Source organism: Pagrus major, chromosome 19, assembly GCF_040436345.1.
Source record: "Pagrus major chromosome 19, Pma_NU_1.0".
NCBI classification, from domain to species: Eukaryota; Metazoa; Chordata; class Actinopteri; order Spariformes; family Sparidae; genus Pagrus; species Pagrus major.
Window position 1 is genome coordinate 29,615,098 of NC_133233.1, and position 22,500 is coordinate 29,637,597.

General features: G+C 45.8%; 1 protein-coding gene across 1 annotated transcript in view; it reads right to left on the bottom strand.

Annotated features, from left to right (window-relative positions):
• Positions 1-22,500, bottom strand: part of ptprma (protein tyrosine phosphatase receptor type Ma) — a 118,968-nt gene that overhangs the window by 66,725 nt on the left and 29,743 nt on the right. The window contains exons 2-7 of the mRNA XM_073487916.1: positions 21,055-21,171; positions 4,293-4,460; positions 2,963-3,072; positions 1,375-1,453; positions 574-689; positions 313-487 (exon numbers count right to left, since the gene is read on the bottom strand). Of these exons, the coding sequence (XP_073344017.1) occupies positions 313-487; positions 574-689; positions 1,375-1,453; positions 2,963-3,072; positions 4,293-4,460; positions 21,055-21,171 (765 nt within the window). The remainder of the gene's footprint in view (positions 1-312; positions 488-573; positions 690-1,374; positions 1,454-2,962; positions 3,073-4,292; positions 4,461-21,054; positions 21,172-22,500) is intronic.

Genomic DNA, 22,500 nt, shown 5'->3' on the forward strand with positions numbered 1-22,500 from the left:
TTGATTGATCTATTGATTGATTACAGGTTGATTGAAAGAAGTTTCGTCGTCAGTTCTTCCTGATCAGGTTTCAGCCAATCGTTGGTCTTCTTCCTGTTCAATGATAACAAACTGAGCTCGGATCAATCAGCTGCTGGGATCATTAGAACTACAGGAAACTTTCCACAGGAAACTGCAAATGGAAACACTGGATCTGATTGGTGGATAACCACATGACGCTGATGATGTCAGAGACAACTTCCTGTTGTCTGATGTTCAAATCAGCTGTTTCAGACCGTGACATGAAGACACCAATCAGAGGACGGTACTCACGTTTGACTGTGAGGTCAGCGTAGGAGGACACGCCCACGCCTCGCTCTGATTGGGCGATGCAGCGATAGCGTCCAGAGTCACCCTTAGTTGTGTTCTCCACGTCGAAGCTCGCCACGTAACGGCGAGAGTTCACCTGTTTGGTGTCCCTGAGGACCGCCTGACGACCGCCCATCCCCTGAGAACACAGCATTGATCATGTATCAGCATTGATCATGTATCAGTACTGATCGTGTGTCAGTATTGATCGTGTATGATCAGTACCTGCAGGTAGAGCAGCAGGTTGCTCTGCGGTCGTCCGTTGACAGTGCACTGAAACGTCGCCTTCTGTCCTGCGTTCACCTCGACGCCTTTAATGTGCAGGAAGTGAGGCGTGCTCACTGAGGACACACACACACACACACACACACACACACACACACACACACACAAAAACAGAGGTCAGAAGTCACACATTGATGACATCATCACAAGACTGATATCAGCTAACTTTTCCCCCTATCTCTTGAGCCAGGCAGCGAAAATCACTGAGCCAGTCAGAAAATGGATGGATGTGTGTATGTGTGTGTGTGTGTGTGTGTGTGTGTGTGTGTGTGTGTGTGTGTGTGTGTGTGTGTGTGTGTGTGTTTCAATCAGTTTATTGGACAGAGTCGAGGTAAAAACAGACAGAAGAAACTGTTCAGGTCAAGGATGTTTACTGGAGATTTAACACACACACACACACACACACACACACACACACACTGTCCTGTGTGTGTGTTCACATAACAAAGCATCATCAAAAATGCGAGTCTTCAGACGGGCAGGTAGGTAAACAGACGGATGGATCAAAGTCTATGCTAATCAATTTATATTTTAATGAGCTCCCCTGTCTACACACACACACACACACACACACACACACACATAAAACAACAACACACTGACCTTGATTCTACGATGCCAACCCAACTTTTTTAACATCGTTATCCAATTAAGCAGCCAAACCTCATTAACCAATTAGGATCCTGTTCTACAAGGGGGTGGGGCCTCTGTGTGTGTGTGTGTGTGTGTGTGTGTACTTACTGCATTGGTGTCCCTGCAGTGTGATGTCCTTGATGGCCAGAACTCCTCTCTGACCGGTGCTGACCGCCTCGAACACCACCTGACACACAGATCAATATCAGATGATCAGTATCAGATGATCAAGATCAGATGATCAATATCAGATGATCAATATCAGATGATCAATATCAGATGATCAATAGGATGATTGTTTGTAATCACAGCTGTAATATGATTAGTACTATTAGTCCAGAAGACCTTTGAACCTTCTGTTCAGACACTTCACATCAGGACTAAACTGTCTGTAGAGAGTGGGTCCAGATCCAGACCTGCTGGAGGACTAAACACCTGGAGTCTCATCAGGTTCTGATCCGGAGCCGTTCACCGACGGGAGGAGAGCTCAGAGTTACTTTTGAACTTGTGGGATTAAAAAGTGGATTTATCTTCACTCCTGTTTATCAACCTGACTGCAGCAGTGATCCGGAGGTGACCTCCACTGTCGGGTGGTTCTGTTCTGTAATGTTGACTGCTGACTGGAGCTGGAGGGGAAATGGACTTTACTTCATGAAGGTAACGTTACAGAGAGGAGACAGAGAACCAGAACCAGAACCAGAGTCTCTGCTGAGTGCTGACTTCACTCAGAGCTTCACCTCAACTCTCTGATGTGTTAAAGTTTTCTTCTCGTTGTGTTTGGTCTCGCTCTCAGACTTCCTTCCTCTCTCTCTGACTCTCTCCTGAAGTTACAGCCACAGACGACCAGATGAAACTCAGCGTCACCTCGAGGACACTGGAGGATTTCTCTGTTTAACTTTTATCTCATAATTTTGAACTCAGAATTATTCAGAACTAGTTCTTTTAAAATCGACCCCCCAGGGTTCAGTACTCCTGTACTTCCTGTCCTACACTGACCGTATCCATCACTGACCCTGACTCCGCCCTCGCTGCCTCGTCCAATGAACTCATCACACTGATATAATCTGTTCCCTCAGTGACGCTCCTCACACCTCCTGTCCTCCGTCTCTCCTGACACTCCTCCTTCCACAGCTGACCTGCTGACTCTGACAGTCTGCTGAGTCTTATACATCAAATGGTCCACAAACAGTGTGTGCGTGCGTGCGTGTGTGTGTTTGTGCGTGCGTGTGTGCGTGCGTGCGTGCGTGTGTGTGTTTGTGCGTGCGTGTGTGCGTGCGTGCGTGCGCGTGTGTGTTTGTGCGTGCGTGCGTGCGTGTGTACACATTCCACAGTCTTATCGCCACGGAAACCGGCAGCACACACTTCCTGTTGGCGCCCAGAAACAGGAAGTCCTCCTCCTCTCTGCTCTGACTCCTCTTCCCTTCATTCTTCTTCTCTCCTTCCTGCCGTTCCTGTCATCACTCACTTCCTGTTTCACTTCCTGTTTCACTTCCTGTTAGATTTTGTCTCCCTCTACCTTTGTCTCTTCTGTTACTTATTTCTCTCCCTCTCTCTTCTGTTCTGCCTTCATCCTTTTATTTCTTTCGTTGTTGATCTTTCTTCCTGTTCTTTGTAATTCTCATCTTTCTTTCTTTCTTGATCATAATACACAGCACCTGTGTCTGTGTGTGTGTGTGTCTGTGTGTGTGTGTGTTACCTGGTAGTAATAAGGCCAGAAGGTGGACACAGCTAGCTCCACCCCTTTCCAGATGTGGTAGGCGGGGCCTGACGAGTTAAAGACAGGAACTCCCAGAGGACTGTTGTTCTCTGCAGGAAACATAAACACTGTGAGCACCACAGAGCTCCGCCCACACACAAGACAGCTCCGCCCACACACCTGAGAGCTCCGCCCACACACAATACAGCTCCGCCCACACACCTGAGAGCTCCGCCCACACACATGAGAGCTCCGCCCACACACAAGACAGCTCCGCCCATACACCTGAGAGCTCCGTACCCAACCAAGAACTCTTGGGATGCAGTATTTGTACCTTACTGTAACGCTACTGTGTTGTAATATTGTTTGCAGTACTGCAGTACTATGATGCAGTATTTGTACCTTACTGTGAAGTTACTGTGTTGTAATATTGTTTGCAGTACTGCAGTACTATGATGCAGTATTTGTACCTTACTGTGAAGTTACTGTGTTGTAATATTGTTTGCAGTACTATGATGCAGTATTTGTACCTTACTGTGACGTTACTGTGTTGTAATATTGTTTGTAGTACTGCAGTACTATGATGCAGTATTTGTACCTTACTGTGACGTTACTGTGTTGTAATATTGTTTGCAGTACTGCAGTACTATGATGCAGTATTTGTACCTTACTGTGAAGTTACTGTGTTGTAATATTGTTTGCAGTACTATGATGCAGTATTTGTACCTTACTGTGACGTTACTGTGTTGTAATATTGTTTGTAGTACTGCAGTACTATGATGCAGTATTTGTACCTTACTGTGACGTTACTGTGTTGTAATATTGTTTGTAGTACTGGAGTACTATGATGCAGTATTTGTACCTTACTGTGACGTTACTGTGTTGTAATATTGTTTGTAGTACTGCAGTACTATGATGCAGTATTTGTACCTTACTGTGACGTTACTGTGTTGTAATATTGTTTGCAGTACTGCAGTACTATGATGCAGTATTTGTACCTTACTGTGAAGTTACTGTGTTGTAATATTGTTTGCAGTACTATGATGCAGTATTTGTACCTTACTGTGACGTTACTGTGTTGTAATATTGTTTGTAGTACTGGAGTACTATGATGCAGTATTTGTACCTTACTGTGACGTTACTGTGTTGTAATATTGTTTGTAGTACTGCAGTACTATGATGCAGTATTTGTACCTTACTGTGACGTTACTGTGTTGTAATATTGTTTGTAGTACTGGAGTACTATGATGCAGTATTTGTACCTTACTGTGACGTTACTGTGTTGTAATATTGTTTGCAGTACCGCAGTACTATGATGCAGTATTTGTACCTTTGATGTAGACGTTGAGCGTGGCGGGCGCGGCGCCCTCGCGGCCTCCCGCCTGGTAGAACAGGAAGCTGACGCAGTGCGTGTCGTTCTCTTTGAGCGGCGGCAGCAGCAGCTGAGCGCGCTGACCGCTGTAACGACCCGACGTGTTCACAAACAGGAAGGAGGAGCCTGCAGACAGGAAGTGGCAGCTCACTAACAAAATAAAAGTCTTCACAGTGAAAAGAAGGTAATGAAAACATTGAGAACTAGTTTGCCACTCAGTAGAGCGCATACCTCCGCCTTTATGATGGATTGTAGCAAAGATAAAAATCCACACACATCATGTTTGTCACAGGAAAAAAATAAAGAGCAGAGGATCTTTGAATCGGACTGTCAAAATAAAAGTCAAAGGTGAGAATGTTCCCAGATTTCAGAATAAAAGCATTTAAAAAGACGTCTGTTTATCTATAAATCAGAATCAATAAGATAAAACATAAATCACAGGATGTTACCAAAACAGAACAAAAGAAATAAAGTTTTTTTATTTAAAAAAACGTTGAGAACTGAAAGTCGTCAAAATAAAAGTTGGATTTTAAGAATGAAAGAAAAATCTCTGACTTCAAAATAAAAGTGTGTTTTCTTCTGATCAGCAACTTTTTCACAGCTGATCAATAAAATCAACATCCAGTGTGACATCAGACAGAGGCGTCAAAATAAAAGCACATGTCAGGTCACAGACTTTGAGATGAAAGGGTTTAAATAAAGAGATAACAAAATAAAAGCATCCAGTGAGCAGAAGGACGAGTATAAGAAAATAAAAGCCTCTCATGAGTTCATCAGAGCCACTGATCCATAATTCATCAACAGCCATGAAAGATAAACTCTGTGTGTGTGTGTGTGTGTGTGTGTGTGTGCGTGTGTGTGTGTGTGTGTGTTGACAAATCGCTCATTTTGTCGACAGTGAAAATCTATAATTGGACGACTTCAGAATGAAAGAGTTGTTCACTGAAAAGCTTTGAAACTCAAAAAACCAGTGTGTGTGTGTGTGTGTGTGTGTGTGTGTGTGTGTGAGTGTGTGATGACTGCAGCTGTCAATCAGCTGAGCTCCTCTGGATTCACTTTTCTTTATGTCTCAGTTTCTGTAAAGTTTCTATGAAATTTAAATTACTCGTCTTTTTTTACAGTGTGTGTGTGTGTGTGTGTGTGTGTGTGCCTGTCAGTCAGTCACAGTGTTGAACTGTTTAAAGCTCTCTCTCTCTGTCTCTCGCTCGCTCTCGGTGCTGAGGCAGGTTTAAATGATTTTTGAACACAGACGACATGTTTTGGGTCTAATTTAGGACCTTATGTCGTCTTCTTTGGTCGGATCGTATTTTTAACAGTGTGCTGTCGTATAAAAGGTGACATGAATGTAACAGGTGTGGACGATGACACACAGAGACGTACGCAGCAGGTAGAAAACCACCAAGTCGCCCACAGAACGATGTGTTGGTCCTCAGATCGATGACGCTACATCACCTCCTGCTGAATCTCTGCAGCGCCCCCCTGAGGACACTTTGTCCTGCTGGATGTTTAATCATGAAGCTGTAATGATTCACGTTTCATCACCACGAGTCTAAAATCTGCTGTTTCTTCTGTGTCTCCATGTCTTCAACCTTCAGATGTAGAAACGACAAACTGATTTCCCCCACAGAGATCAATTTAATCTGAGAGTTTGGTTTATTTCAGTGTGTGTGTGTGTGTGTGTGTGTGTGTGTGTGTGTGTGTCAGCAGATCAATGGTCCTTGAGGAGGATCGATTAGAAAAACAAGAGTTTTAATCATCGCAGAGAGAAGAGGAGGAAGAAGAAGAGAGATAAATGAGGGGAAATGAGGAGGAGAGGATGGGCGAGCGAGGACAATAGAGACTGATGAAGAGGGAAAGAGAGAACAATACACACTGATGAGTTCACACACACACACACACACACACACTTATATTAATATGAAGACGTGCACGTTTGTGATGATGGTTTGTTCGTCTGCTGTGGATCTGAGAGCAGCAGTGAGCTGATGTCATCACAGACCTGCAGCAGTTTTAATGTTTAATGTAAAATAACAGCTTCACATCATTCTGATGATCGACACACGTCAAAGTTTAACCTCGGTCAGTTTCCACACGTACCAACAGACTGAACGTGACGTATTCCTTCTTTTACACGTACAAACTTCCACATTCATAAATGTCTGTAACTCACATGTGAGTCATGTCGTCTGGTTCACACGTCACATTATTTCACTGTCACATGTTAAAGTTTACGTTCACATGTGACATTCTAATGTACATATGTGAAAAACAATCACGTGAATTTAATGTGAAATGTGTTTCCATGTGCTTATTAAGTAAAAGTAACACATTTCCACGTGTAAAAAAACAGATTTCATGTAAATGTACATAATTCACATGTGACAATATAAATTATAATCTATATGTGAAATGTTTCTCTGCACATGTAAATAATATCTAATTACACGTGTGAAAGTGTGTAACTCACATGTGAAGAAGCACGTTTTGTTTCCACATGTACAAACATAACGTGACCGTTACGTGTAAACGTGTGAAAACGTGGTGGCTTTGAATCATGAACCGCTCAGCTGATGTTTGTCTCCTCTGACGGTGGTCGAAGGATTTTTGTGTTTGAATTCAAACATTTGAATATTTCTGTGAGGAACACGATGAATCAGTTAACTGTCAGATTAATCAATAATGAAAACATTATCATATATTTCAAACAGACATAAACGTGTGTGCTGTTGTTGTTCAGAGATCATTTATTGATTATCATTTTATGTTTCTGTTCTTGTGGTGTTGTTTTCATTTGTTTTTATTTCCTCGCTGTTTTTTTCTCTCTGATTTCTTTTCATTCATTTTATAGTTTTCATCATCGTCTCTTTTATCTTTTCATTTGTTCTGTCGTCTCTTCGTCGTCTTCATCGATCTCGTTTGTTGGTTTTCTCCTCGTCAACGTCACGACTCTGTTCACTCTGTTCCAGGTCACGTTTCCGTGGATTGTCCTGACTGGTTTGGTCATGTCTCAGTGTGCGTGTGTGTGCGCGTGTGTGTGTGTGACAACATGTGTGTGTGTGTGTGTGTGTGTGTGTGTGTGTGTGTGTGTGTGTGAGAGAGTGTGTGTGTACCAGCTGTTTCCTTGGCAACCGAGGAATGTTCTTGAACAAACAGCCGGAGAGGTCGAGCTGCACACGAGTGTTTCTGAGCGGAGGAACCAGATTTACTCCTCATACCAACACAGTCGGACCCATCCTGGAGAGTCCTGGACCGAACCTTTCAGTCTGATTCTGACTCTGAGCTGGTTTTTGATTTTAAATGAATTAACTGAAGCTGCTTCATTAAATCTAATGGTTCTGATCCAGACGTGAATCAGTGGTTCTGATCCTGATGTGAGTCAGTGGTTCAGTGGTTCTGATTCAGTGGTTCTGATTTTAGCACGTTGTATAACTACAGTACTTTATTGCTCTCTTTTTTTTGATGGTTGCTTCAGAATGACACCAAATAATTACCCATCATGCATTGCAAAAGCTTAATAACAGTAGTTTACTGTGAAAACCTGTTGACAGCGTTACGTTCACGTTAACGTTCACTCCACTGGTTCTACTGGAGTCAGTGATGGAAATGTACCTTATCAAGGGTTTATTATTAGTTTATTATTAGTTTATTATTAGTTAATCATTAGTTTATTATTAGTTAATCATTAGTTTATTATTAGTTAATCATTAGTTTACTATTAGTTGATCAATCAGAGGAGAGAGAGAGAGAGTGATGGAGACACAGACGGAGGAGAGAAGAAACAAACTGCTGATCTGATCGTGTCTCTGCGCTCCTCTCTCTCGTTAACCTCCCGCCCTCCTCTCACCTGTCGACCAATCGCAGACGACCCCTGCCATCTCCAAACCAATCACATCAGACCCAGCTCACACACACACACACACACACACACACAGATGGAGGGGGTAATTCTATTACCAGAGTTATATTGAAACGTGAGGAGAGGCAGCTGCAGCGTATTGAGAAGATTTACACAAATAACACACACACACACACACACCAGCAGGAAGTGTGTGTGTGTGTGTGTGTGTGTGTGTGTGTGTGTGTGTGTGTGTGTGTGTGTGTGTGTGTGTGTGTGTGTGTGTGTTTCCTGTCTTCCTGCAGTGATTTCAGGATCCGACTTGAAGTTAATATATCTGAAAACACAAGCAGGAGCAGCCGCGCGAACATGAACTGATTCACATCCGTATTTTACTTTATTATATTATATTATATTATATTATATTATATTGTATTATATTATGTTATATTATGTTATATTATATTATGTTATATTATGTTATGTTATGTTATATTATATTATGTTATGTTATATTATATTATATTATGTTATGTTATATGTATATTATGTCCACCTGCGCAATATAGTCAAAATTAGGTCCTTCCTGTCCACGGCTGACGCAGAGATCCTGTTTCATGCCTTTGTTTCGTCTAGGCTGGATTACTGCACTGCCTTATTTTCGGGTCTTCCACATGCGAGCACTAAAAGTCTTCAGATGGTTCAAAATGCTGCAGCTAGAGTCTGAACACGTACAAGAACATTTGACCATATTACACCAATCCTAGCCTCACTGCACTGGCTCCCAATACATATAAGATCAGACTTTAAGGTGCTGCTGATGACATACAAAACTGTACACGGCCTTGCCCCGTCGTACATGTCAGATCTTATTATACCGTATACTCCAACTCGTGCATTACGCTCTCAGACTTCAGGGCTCCTGATGGTTCCCAGGGTGAAGAAGTCAGCTGGCTGCAGGGCTTCTCCTATCGGGCCTCTTCCTCTGGAATAACCTCCCAGCTGATATTAGACAATCTGGCTCTACTGACGCCTTTAAATCTAAACTCAAAACTCACTTCAAAACAAAACTGACTCAGCCTTTAATTAGTCCTGACATCGACTGCTAGCTTCCTCGGTGGGTCGGTCTCAGTCTCAATGAGTAAGCTATAGTATTAGACTCCACATTGTCCTGCCGACGAGTAATAATCTGCTTATTCTGACTAACATTGCATTTCTATAACCTTGTTTTGCTTTCTGTTCCCACAAGCTGCAAGCTGTGTCACTTTCACTCTCTATAGCTTCCTCCTCCTCCTCCTCCTCCTCCTCCTCCTCCTCCTCCTCTCTTTTCATTCAGGCTCCCTTCTGATGACCTCGGGCCCTGGGACCATCTACCTCTCCTGGCTCCTACAGCCCCACATGCTGTCGGATCTGGATTGTCACACCCGGGCTCCGTTGGATCATTCCTCTCCTTGTTTCGCTATCTCCTTATGACTGTATTCCTGTAAATTTTGAGGCCTCCTCACTCTGATCTCTCTATCTATTACTAATTTTCCTGTGTGGCCTCTTCCAGGTCACCACGGTGGACAGGAGGTTGTGCGGCTCGGGCACCACCTGGCGATGCCTTGTCCTGCTCAGTCGTCTCCTGGCTCCACATACTTTACTTATATAATTTGTATCAGATTTTCTGTCAATGCGACCTGTAAACTGTGATTGCTGTTCTTTCTGTACATGCGACATCTATTGCATGACTGTCCGTCCTGGAAGAGGGATCCTCCTCTGTGGCTCCTCCTGAGGTTTCTTCCATCGTCTTTTTTTTCCCTGTTAAAAGGTCTTTTTTCCATCAAGATGGCAGGTTTTTCCTCACTCGAATCGAGGGTCTGAGGACAGAGGATGTCGTTCACTGTACAGACTGTAAAGCCCATTGAGGCAATGTGATTGTGATTTTGGGCTGTATAAATAAAATTTGATTTGATTTGATTTGATTTATATTATATTATGTTATGTTATGTTATATACAAATATTAAATACATGTATACATCACATCACTCTGACGGACTCAGGATCAAACAACAACATTTCCTGTATTCATGCAGTTTGTCCTGTTGGGTCAGTCGGGTCCTGGTGTCTCAGCAGAGCCTGGAGTTTCAGTCAGTTTTACATTTGTTCAGTCTGAGAGTGGATCAGTACCAGATGAGTCTGACACACTGATTATTGTACACATCGCTCACTGCCAGTGACGCCAGCAGTCAGTGTTACTCTGTTACTGCTGAAAGTAATATATTACTGGAGGGTGTTGTAGCACAGCGTTCGTGATTAGTAGTAATAATAATAATAATAACAATAATAATAATAATAATGATAATAATGATGTTATAATAAATATGAGGATTGGTTCAGTTTACAGGATGAACAGTCACATTCATCATATTTTAATGCAAAAATAATAAATTCAGTTTCATATCATTATGTAGCTTTTTGTCTCCGTTTATGTCGCTAACAGCTAACAGCTAACGGTTTGCCTCTGCTCCCAGTCTTTGTGCTAAGCTAAGCTAACCACATGGAGCTATCTGTGAATGCAGACATGAAGTGATCTCCATCTGCAGCTGCACCAGACTCACAACCAGAGGATTTCACTAAATGTCACAGAGTTTAGATCAACCAGCCAGCCAATAGGGAGCCAGCGTGTCAGTGTGACCTCTCCTCTGATTGGCTGGATCTGAGTCACAGTCGCTCTGTGTGTTTAAACTCCCTGAATGAGGCTTTAATTGGGTTTGGCAGGACGCTGATAGTGGCTTCATACTGGACACACACACACACTCTCGCGCACACACACACACACACACTCGCGCGCACACACACACACACACACACACACACACACACACACACACACACACACTCAGAGCCGTGTCATGTTCAAAGGCTGCATGAATCTCCTGCATGCCGACACGCTGATAAACCCTTTAACACACTAATTAACCCAGACACACACACACACACATGAACACACACCCTACACAAATATACACATACACAGAATAAACACACACACACACACAAACACACACACACACACACACACACACACACACTGTTTGGCAGATAAATAATAGAAAAGTCCAAAACTTCAAACACACACAGACTCTGGTTCACCTTTAAACACTGTTTACCTGTTGGCTGCAGCTGTGTGTGTGTGTGTGTGTGTGTGTGTGTGTGTGTGTGTGTGTGTGTGTGTGTGTGTGTGAGTGTAATCTGTTTTCAGTGAGTGTGTGTGTGTGTTGTTTACAGCAGTTTGTACTTTTTCAAATGCACACACAGAAAAGTGGTTTTGACCTCCAGGTCTCTTTAACACAGAAAGGCATTGTGGGAGTTATCACACAACAGACAGACAGCGTGTGTGTGTGTGTGTGTTGTGTTTATATTTGCCTTCAAGCTTCACTCTGTGTGTGTGTGTTTACTGTGTACAGCTGGCAGTGAGCTGATAACAGCGCTATTAGAAATATTAATATACCCTGAACCCCACAGAGACACACACACACACACACACACACACACCAAAGGCATCTGTGTGTGTGTGTGTGTGTGTGTGTGTGTGTGTGTGTGTGTGTGTGTGTGTGTGTGTGTGTGTGTGTGTGTGTGTGTGTGTTCCCTCTGGTCATCCCTGATTGGAGCAAATCAATTAAAAGGCTGAGAGCGTGCCGTTTCATTGGCCAGCAACGATGACTGACAGGAGGGCGTCCTGCTCGCTTGAGGAACACACAGGAGGAGAGAAGAAGAAGAAGAAGAAGAAGAAGAAGAAGAAGAAGAAGAAGAAGAAGAAGAAGAAGAAGAAGAAAACAGCTGCAGGAGAACCTCCAAACACCAGAGAACAGAACAGAACTGCGGACTGCTAACTACACAGACTCAGAGAACTGGAGCTACTGGTTCTGGTGGACTGACAGGGTTTACCTGCAAATCAAGGAGACTGGAAGCTGATGTAGAATGTGGTGAGGACGGGTCTCTGTAAAGATGTGATGGAGACAGATCTCTGTAAAGACGTGGGGGAGACGGGTCTGTGTAAAAATGTGATGGAGACAGGTCTCTGTAAAGACGTGGTGGAGACAGGTCTCTGTAAAGATGTGGTGGAGACAGGTCTGTGTAAAGATGTGATGGAGACAGGTCTCTGTAAAGACGTGGGGGAGACGAGTCTCTGTAAAGAAGTGGCGGAGACAGGTCTGTGTAAAGATGTGATGGAGACAGGTCTCTGTAAAGACGTGGTGGAGACAGGTCTCTGTAAAGACGTGGTGGAGAAAGGTCTCTGTAAAGACGTGGTGGAGACAGGTCTCTGTAAAGACGTGGTGGAGACAGGTCTGTGTAAAGACGTGGTGGAGACAGGTCTGTGTAAAGACGTGGTGGAGACGGGTCTCTGTATAGACGTGGTGGACACAGGTGTCTGTAAAGACGTGGTGGAGACAGGTCTGTGTAAAGACGTGGTGGACACAGGTGTCTGTAAAGACGTGGTGGACACAGGTCTCTGTAAAGAAGTGGTGGAGACAGGTCTCTGTAAAGACGTGGTGGAGACGAGTCTCTGTAAAGAAGTGGTGGAGACAGGTCTGTGTAAAGATGTGATGGAGACGGGTCTCTGTATAGACGTGGTGGACACAGGTGTCTGTAAAGACGTGGTGGAGACAGGTCTGTGTAAAGACGTGGTGGACACAGGTGTCTGTAAAGACGTGGTGGACACAGGTCTCTGTAAAGAAGTGGTGGAGACAGGTCTCTGTAAAGACGTGGGGGAGACAAGTCTCTGTAAAGAAGTGGTGGAGACAGGTCTGTGTAAAGATGTGATGGAGACAGGTCTCTGTAAAGACGTGGTGGAGACAGGTCTCTGTAAAGACGTGGTGGAGAAAGGTCTCTGTAAAGACGTGGTGGACACAGGTGTCTGTAAAGACGTGGTGGAGATGGGTCTGTGTAAAGACGTGGTGGAGACAGGTCTCTGTAAAGACGTGGTGGAGACAGGTCTGTGTAAAGACGTGGTGGAGACGGGTCTCTGTATAGACGTGGTGGACACAGGTGTCTGTAAAGACGTGGTGGAGACAGGTCTGTGTAAAGACGTGGTGGACACAGGTGTCTGTAAAGACGTGGTGGACACAGGTCTCTGTAAAGAAGTGGTGGAGACAGGTCTCTGTAAAGACGTGGTGGACACAGGTGTCTGTAAAGACGTGGTGGAGATGGGTCTGTGTAAAGACGTGGTGGAGACAGGTCTCTGTAAAGACGTGGTGGACACAGGTGTCTGTAAAGACGTGGTGGAGATGGGTCTGTGTAAAGACGTGGTGGAGACGGCTCTGTGTAAAGATGTGATGGAGACAGGTCTCTGTAAAGAATTGGTGGAGACAGGTCTCTGTAAAGACGTGGTGGACACAGGTGTCTGTAAAGACGTGGTGGACACAGGTCTCTGTAAAGAAGTGGTGGAGACAGGTCTCTGTAAAGACGTGGTGGAGATGGGTCTGTGTAAAGACGTGGTGGAGACAGGTCTCTGTAAAGACGTGGTGGAGACAGGTCTGTGTAAAGACGTGGTGGAGACAGGTCTCTGTAAAGACGTGGTGGACACAGGTGTCTGTAAAGACGTGGTGGAGATGGGTCTGTGTAAATACGTGGTGGAGACGGGTCTCTGTAAAGACGTGGTGGAGACGGGTCTGTGTAAAGACGTGGTGGAGACGGGTCTCTGTAAAGAAGTGGTGGAGACAGGTCTCTGTAAAGAAGTGGTGGAGACAGGTCTCTGTAAAGACGTGGTGGACACAGGTGTCTGTAAAGACGTGGTGGAGATGGGTCTGTGTAAAGACGTGGTGGAGACGGGTCTCTGTAAAGACGTGGTGGAGACGGGTCTGTGTAAAGACGTGGTGGAGACAGGTCTCTGTAAAGACGTGGTGGAGACAGGTCTGTGTAAAGACGTGGTGGAGACGGGTCTCTGTATAGACGTGGTGGACACAGGTGTCTGTAAAGACGTGGTGGAGATGGGTCTGTGTAAAGACGTGGTGGAGACAGGTCTCTGTAAAGACGTGGTGGAGACAGGTCTGTGTAAAGACGTGGTGGAGACAGGTCTGTGTAAAGACGTGGTGGAGACGGGTCTCTGTATAGACGTGGTGGACACAGGTGTCTGTAAAGACGTGGTGGAGACAGGTCTGTGTAAAGACGTGGTGGACACAGGTGTCTGTAAAGACGTGGTGGACACAGGTCTCTGTAAAGAAGTGGTGGAGACAGGTCTCTGTAAAGACGTGGTGGAGACGAGTCTCTGTAAAGAAGTGGTGGAGACAGGTCTGTGTAAAGATGTGATGGAGACGGGTCTCTGTATAGACGTGGTGGACACAGGTGTCTGTAAAGACGTGGTGGAGACAGGTCTGTGTAAAGACGTGGTGGACACAGGTGTCTGTAAAGACGTGGTGGACACAGGTCTCTGTAAAGAAGTGGTGGAGACAGGTCTCTGTAAAGACGTGGGGGAGACAAGTCTCTGTAAAGAAGTGGTGGAGACAGGTCTGTGTAAAGATGTGATGGAGACAGGTCTCTGTAAAGACGTGGTGGAGACAGGTCTCTGTAAAGACGTGGTGGAGAAAGGTCTCTGTAAAGACGTGGTGGACACAGGTGTCTGTAAAGACGTGGTGGAGATGGGTCTGTGTAAAGACGTGGTGGAGACAGGTCTCTGTAAAGACGTGGTGGAGACAGGTCTGTGTAAAGACGTGGTGGAGACGGGTCTCTGTATAGACGTGGTGGACACAGGTGTCTGTAAAGACGTGGTGGAGACAGGTCTGTGTAAAGACGTGGTGGACACAGGTGTCTGTAAAGACGTGGTGGACACAGGTCTCTGTAAAGAAGTGGTGGAGACAGGTCTCTGTAAAGACGTGGTGGACACAGGTGTCTGTAAAGACGTGGTGGAGATGGGTCTGTGTAAAGACGTGGTGGAGACAGGTCTCTGTAAAGACGTGGTGGACACAGGTGTCTGTAAAGACGTGGTGGAGATGGGTCTGTGTAAAGACGTGGTGGAGACGGCTCTGTGTAAAGATGTGATGGAGACAGGTCTCTGTAAAGAATTGGTGGAGACAGGTCTCTGTAAAGACGTGGTGGACACAGGTGTCTGTAAAGACGTGGTGGACACAGGTCTCTGTAAAGAAGTGGTGGAGACAGGTCTCTGTAAAGACGTGGTGGAGATGGGTCTGTGTAAAGACGTGGTGGAGACAGGTCTCTGTAAAGACGTGGTGGAGACAGGTCTGTGTAAAGACGTGGTGGAGACAGGTCTCTGTAAAGACGTGGTGGACACAGGTGTCTGTAAAGACGTGGTGGAGATGGGTCTGTGTAAATACGTGGTGGAGACGGGTCTCTGTAAAGACGTGGTGGAGACGGGTCTGTGTAAAGACGTGGTGGAGACGGGTCTCTGTAAAGAAGTGGTGGAGACAGGTCTCTGTAAAGAAGTGGTGGAGACAGGTCTCTGTAAAGAAGTGGTGGACACAGGTGTCTGTAAAGACGTGGTGGAGATGGGTCTGTGTAAAGACGTGGTGGAGACGGGTCTCTGTAAAGACGTGGTGGAGACGGGTCTGTGTAAAGACGTGGTGGAGACGGGTCTGTGTAAAGACGTGGTGGAGACGGGTCTCTGTAAAGACGTGGTGGAGACGGGTCTGTGTAAAGACGTGGTGGAGACGGGTCTATATAAAGATGTGATGGAGTTTGCTGTAGTTTGTAGACAGCTGATCTTTAATTTAACACCTGTCCTGTTTCACCTGAAAACAAATCACGTCCGTCCTGTCAGGAGGAGTTAGCTGTTGGCTACGTCTCTGGTTCTGACAATGATTTCCAATAACTTTCCTCTTTAAAATAGTTTTTCAGCCAACTGCTCAGATGGAAACATCTTCAGCTGAAACAAGAAGTGTGAAGATGTAAACAGACACTTGATCTGATTCATTAAACACACTGGCTTCATGCAGCCGTTGGATCGTGTCTCCTGGTATGAAGCAGCTCGTCGTTCTGACCGTATCTTGTCAGAGCTGTTTTCTTTCTCAGCTGTTTCAACCTTGAATCCATTTTCTGGATTTTTTGTAGTTAAATATTAAAACTGTCTTCGTAGTGAATGAAAGTGATCCTGAACGTGACCGTTGATTTACTTGTCTTCTGAAAGTAGGAATACTGACAACAAAATGTGGTTTCTCCAACTGATTGAACTTATTACAATGATGTTATAATGACACATGACTGAGCGGCTGCAGGAGATCACTGTTGACATGAGTCTGTTTAAAGAGACGTGAAGTAAAAACCCTCACAGCTTCAGCATCTGTTCAGACTTCTGTCTTCCGCCTCATCGCGTTGTAGGAGAGTGATGACATCATGATGTCATCACGTTGTAGGAGCGTGATGACATCATGATGTCATGTGACGAGCGGTGGCACCAGAGGAGATCACTGTTGACATGAACATCCTCTGTATGGAGGATTCTTCCAGCTCAGCTTCCTCCGAGTGAGAACACATGCAGAACTACCATTTAAAAAGTGTCTGTTTTAAAGTGTTCTGAGGCTGATGACGACTCTCATCTTCACACTGTCCACATGATGATGCTTTGTGTCACGCTGGAGTTTTGATTGAGTTAGTTGGTAGTTGAGACACTGCTGAAACATTTCTGTTGGTCTAAACATGTTTTAAAAAATCTCACGTACCTCATGCAGTACTCCACAGTACCTGTAGGAGTACCAGTACACGGGGCTACAGTAACCTCAGAGACTCTGAGTGTGACTAAATATATCCATGATGTCACAGTTTGGTTTTGGCCTCTGACACCGACACGACTGTCTGCTGTTTATTTTTAACTTTAACTCAACAAACCTGCAGCCAGAACGAGCTGCTGCACCACAACATGCAACATATGAGTACTACTGCAGTACTACTCTGTCAGTACTACTGCAGTACTACTCAGCTCCTCACTCTGGAGCCGCCTGCAGTAACAAACTGCTAACGAGTCGCTAAGTCAAAGAAACAAATCAGAGAGAGGAAAATATTCACCGACCACAGCCTGAAACACTGTGTGTGTGTGTGTGTGTGTGTGTGTGTGTGTGTGTGTGTGTGTGGCAGTAAAGGGTATTAGAGAAGATTACTGTTGTTCACACTGACAGCAGAGAGAGAGAGAGAGCGCTACATGGTTCAGATTAGATTGAACTTGTACCATTTATAAGAACATTAAATGGAGCCTGCAATCACTGGTCAATCGATGCCTTGCTGCTGCTGCTGCTGTGTGTGTGTGTGTGTGTGTGTGTGTGTGTGTGTGTGTGTGTGTGTGTGTGCGTGCGTGTGCGTGTGTGTGTGTGGCTGCAGTATTAAACCAGACGAGTTACAGCGGAGAACAGCTTCTGTATTGAGTTTTTTTTCCAGCTCAGCCCTCCTGCTTCCTCTGAGTGAGAACACATGCAGAACTACCATTTAAAAAGTGTCTATTTTAAAGTGAGTGTTCTGAGGCTTAATGTCTGGGCTGATGCATGTTATAAATACTGATTGAGGTGTTTTTCTGCCGGGCTGCGCTCACAATCACAGGTCCAAGTCCAAAACTTTAAATATCAAAGGTTTAAATGGACAGTCTCAGCTTAAACTGGAGTCCACAGAGACAAAGAGAAGAGAGGGATTCTGGGTAATGTCGAGATATTATGAAATGAACAGATTCAGACCTAGTCCCCACGTACACGGGTATTTTTAAATACGCATTTCTTTCACGATCCGGTTACAAAATATTCCCGTCCACACCAGCGCTATGTAGGAAAAATCTCCATCCACAGGAAAACGCAAACGCAGGATGTCAAGTGCACGTCCGAGCAACGCTGCACAGCGGGATGCCATGGGCGTGTCGCGGTTGGGACGCACTGAGTACAGTCTGCTGCGGTGACAGTCGCAGCAGCAGGAGGAGAGAGGGCGTACAAGCACTCAGTCCACGGCCCTGCGAAGCGGTGAGCTCCAGACAGGGGTCGCTGTAAAGCTCTCGCCATGAGCCACCTTCTCCCCGAGCCTTTCCAAGCCGAGCACCGCCTCAGTCACACAAACAAACAATGTGAGAGTGACGACTCACTGAACTGATTCAGCTGGAGAGCTAACCGCTAACGATAGCCTCCACAGAGTCAGTTAGCAAAGTCCTTAGCTTGTTAGCTTGGCGGCTAACGGACAGATTGGGCGTTGTGGCGATTAGCTGCAGGGTTGTGTGGAGGTGAACAGTCTCCTGGTCTGATCTCAGGCTTACATGATTGATTGGCAGAGGTGTGAAGTAACAGAGTACAAATACTTTAAAGTACATGTTTCAGGTATCTGTACTGTTTTGACTTTCCCTCCCTACATCTGGTAATCTCCTCATCACCTCGTTAGGATTATTGTTATTTGGCGTCATCGCACGCCGCCTTCCCAACATCACAAGACTGATGTCGACCTATCAGAGCACATCACGCACGGCAGACGCAGCGAGACGAGACAAAGACGTAAAAGACGTAAACAGACTTTGACTTGAGACGCGTTGTGGCTCACAGCTGGTTGAAGCGCTGGTGTGATTCTGTGTATTCACTCTCCAGCTGATCAGTCGTTTGTTCACAACATTGTCGTATGAACACACAACTTCTTTAAACTTTAAACTGCGTCAGGATCTGAGTGTGTGTTACCTGATGTACTGTTGTTAATGTAAACAAGCTGAATACACATGAACTTTAATGTGAGCACACACACACACACACACACACACACACACACTGCCGTGTGTGCCGTTACACACAACCTGCTGTGTGTGTCTCTCTCTCTCCCTGTCTGCCTACAGCTCGCTCGGCCGGCCTCTCTGGTGTGGAGGGTTAGTTAGATTTAAAGACCTGCCGCTCCCTGCTGCACTGAGTGTGTGTGTGTGTGTGTGTGTGTGTGTGTGTGTGTCCGTTGGGAGAGAAGCTGTTTGCTCTCTGATTGCCTGGATTGGCTGCAATTAGTCGCTCGCACACACACACACACACACACACACACACACCTCCTCTTTATTGAAAAGAAAGGAGGTGACACCCCCCCTATAACTCACATTAAACAGGACAGTAACCACCTCCTCTCTGTGTGTCCTCGCTCAGCCTGTCTCTCACGTGATTGGCTCAGTGATTTAAGAGCGCTGCATTCTCATTCGTCAGCGGCCTAACCTCTGCGAGCATGTGACAAACGGCTCTCTCTCTCTCTCACACACACACACACACACACACACAGTGAGTGTTATCTCCAGTGTTTGTGTCCGTCTATAACTCAGAGGAGGAGCTGTGGCAGGTCAATAGGAGATAACACAAAAGCTGCAGCAGCTTTTCTCTCTGTGCTGCCTTCAGGTACAAAGAGTCACACTGACGAATCATTCAATACTTCATTATGGGAACTGCACTTACTCTCTTCCTCTACAGCCACCACACTGCCTCTGGAAAAGTTCATGTTGGTATGGAGCGGCGTGAAGCAGCAACAATATATGTTCATATCATAATTCTCTGTGTGTGTGCGTGCGTGTGTGTGTGTGTGTGTGTGTGTGTGTGTGTGCGTGTGTGTGTGTGCGTGCGTCTGCGCGTGCGTGCGTGTGTGTGTGTGTGTGTGTGTGCGTGCGTGCGTCTGCGCGTGCGTGCGTGTGTGTGGAGGTGAACGATCATCTGAACCTGCAGCTCCTCTCAGCTCAGTGTTTATCTGTTCTGGTTCACTCTCAGCGGTGCTGGTGACGACTGCCAGCTCACAGCTGTGTCTCTGGGCGAGGCAGAGCGGACAGGCCGGGTGGACGCGTCGCGGACTGTCCCTCCACACGTACCGAGCTTTAACACAGCAAACGTTTAGCCGGTCCGCTCCCTCTCGCCCAGAGACACTCTGGCAGCGAACAGAGGTTCTGGACCAGAAGTGTAACCCAAGAAGAGCAGCAGCAGGATCTCCCCCCCAAGAGAGAGAAAACTGGACTGAGATTCATCAGCTGACGAACACGTGAATCATCATGTTGGGACTTTATGGTCTTGATTTGATTTGATCATGAAAAACACGAGTGTCTCTAATAAACTGGAGTCAGGGCTGAAGAGGACAAAGGCCAGATGATCTCTGGATGTGGTTGTTCTGGAGCGAGTCTGCTGAACATCAACTGATGGACACTGAACGTCTCAGCAGTCAGAAGCAGAAGATAAGAGGGTTCCAGAGGGAAATGAAATAAAGATCATCTGGTTTAAACTTCAGAGGACCAACGTAGGTTCCCTGAGGAACACCTCCTGTAAGAGTCCATCGCCTGAGTGTTGACTCAGACAGACATGAAGACAGGTAGTCAGAAAGCGTTTTTACACTGGACAGCAAGCCGCCAATTTGGCTGTCCTTTTTGCGGCTAGGTTGGCGAATTCAGACAGAGCGCGGCATATTGGGTCTGTTTTGGTCCGCCAATATGCCGCCTCGGAGGGTACACGTTTTGCCGCCTCCATTGCTATGTAAATCCAAGGCGTCGATGTGCCGGCAATTGTGTGACGTGGGCGGAGGTGTCGAGGACGTGCGCTGTTGTGCGAGCCGCAGCCGGGAGTTTTAAAAGCAGGAAACAGCTGATCGCAGCAGTCAGTTCATCACTTCATCCGCGGACGTCAAGATGAGCAACTGGAAAGCCGCTGAGATCCGGGAGGTGCTAACCATCACAGCCGAGAGAATCGTCAATAACCAGGTCACTCGTCACTGTTCACGCCCGACGTCGTGCTTCACGTCACGTCACATGTTTACGCCTCCCCCAGTGGCGGCTGTTTTGAAAAGGAGGAATATTACACCTCACAGAGACAAGGAGGCAGATTGCAGCCTTTACCTGGCTGCACATGTGGCGCATTGTCTAACTAAAAGGGGCTCCTGTGTGTGTCTGCTGCAGAGAGACAGACAGAGAGACAGACAGAGAGACAGACAGGTACCTGCAGGGATCCAGGGGTTGCTGGTTGGACGGTCTCGTGTGTCTCCTTGTTCCCAGTCGAAGTCATCCTCTTTGGACTGGACCAGAGTACAGTCTGGAGCCTGACCAGACAGACAGGCTGAAAGACAGACAGACAGACAGGTGGTGAGTTACCGTCCTCATGTTTTAGCCTTCAGAGGAACAGACAGTGAGACAGAGAGACAGACAGTGAGACAGAGAGACAGATCCAGCTGTGGTGGACAGTTTGTTTAGAGACAAACATCTTTTACTGACGTTTACACCAGAATCATCCTTTTACAAACACTACGTTACCCAGAAGGCCTCAGTGTTCGGACTCAAAGTCAACATCAGGTGTCGTTTGGAAGAAGAACTGTTTATTCTGCAGCTTGTAAACATATAATGTTGTTCAGAGTGAGACAGATCCAGTTCATTAACATTACCCAGCATCCTCCCTGCTGCTCACACACACACACACACACACACACACACAGATAATAGATGAAAACCTCGTCTTCCTCTGAGACTCAAAGACGTCTAAATCCCTCCATTCACACACACACTGACTCTGTGTGTGTGTGTGTAAATATATATTGTGACATCAGGGGGTTTGACGCCTCGTCAGCCCCTTCAGTGTAATGACTGTGTGTGTGTGTGTGTGTGTGTGTGTGTGTGTGTGTAGCTGTCATCTCAATGCTTTGACATTAAATAGCTGGAAGGCTCATTTTCTTTCTTTGTAACAGAAGGCACATTAAACACACACACACACACACACACACACACACACACATCCCTCAGGACAGTGTTAGCTCATCAACAGATACGAGACACAATCTGTTTAATCTGCTTCTATGAATTTGCATCTATATAACAACACACACAGACACACAGACACACACACACACACACACACTCTCTCTCTGAAGAAACCACACAAAAAAAGCAATCTTAGCCTCTTAATCGCCGACACTGAACTGTGGAGAGAGACCTGTTTGTGTGTGTGTGTGTGTGTGTGTGTGTCTGTGTGTGTCTGTGTGTGTGTGTGTTGTCTTTTGATAATTATCATAAAGACGATGATGTTGATTTTTGGTTCCTCGGTTGAGAGAGTGATGAAGAATGATCCGGAGCTTCAGGTCCACAGACAGGATGAACATGTGACACTGTGAGAGCCGCCAGTCAGTACCGGCCCGTCTGTCACCGACTCCACAGCACCAGAGTCTGAACTATTATCAACTAACACACACACAAACACACAAATAACTGAACGGTTTAATCACAGAGCTACTGAGCCACAGCAGAACTACAGCAGAACTACAGCAGAACCACAGCAGAACTACAGCAGAACCACAGTAAAACCACAGCAGAACTACAGCAGAACCACAGCAGAACCACAGCAGAACCACAGCAGAACCACAGTAAAACCACAGCAGAACTACAGCAGAACCACAGC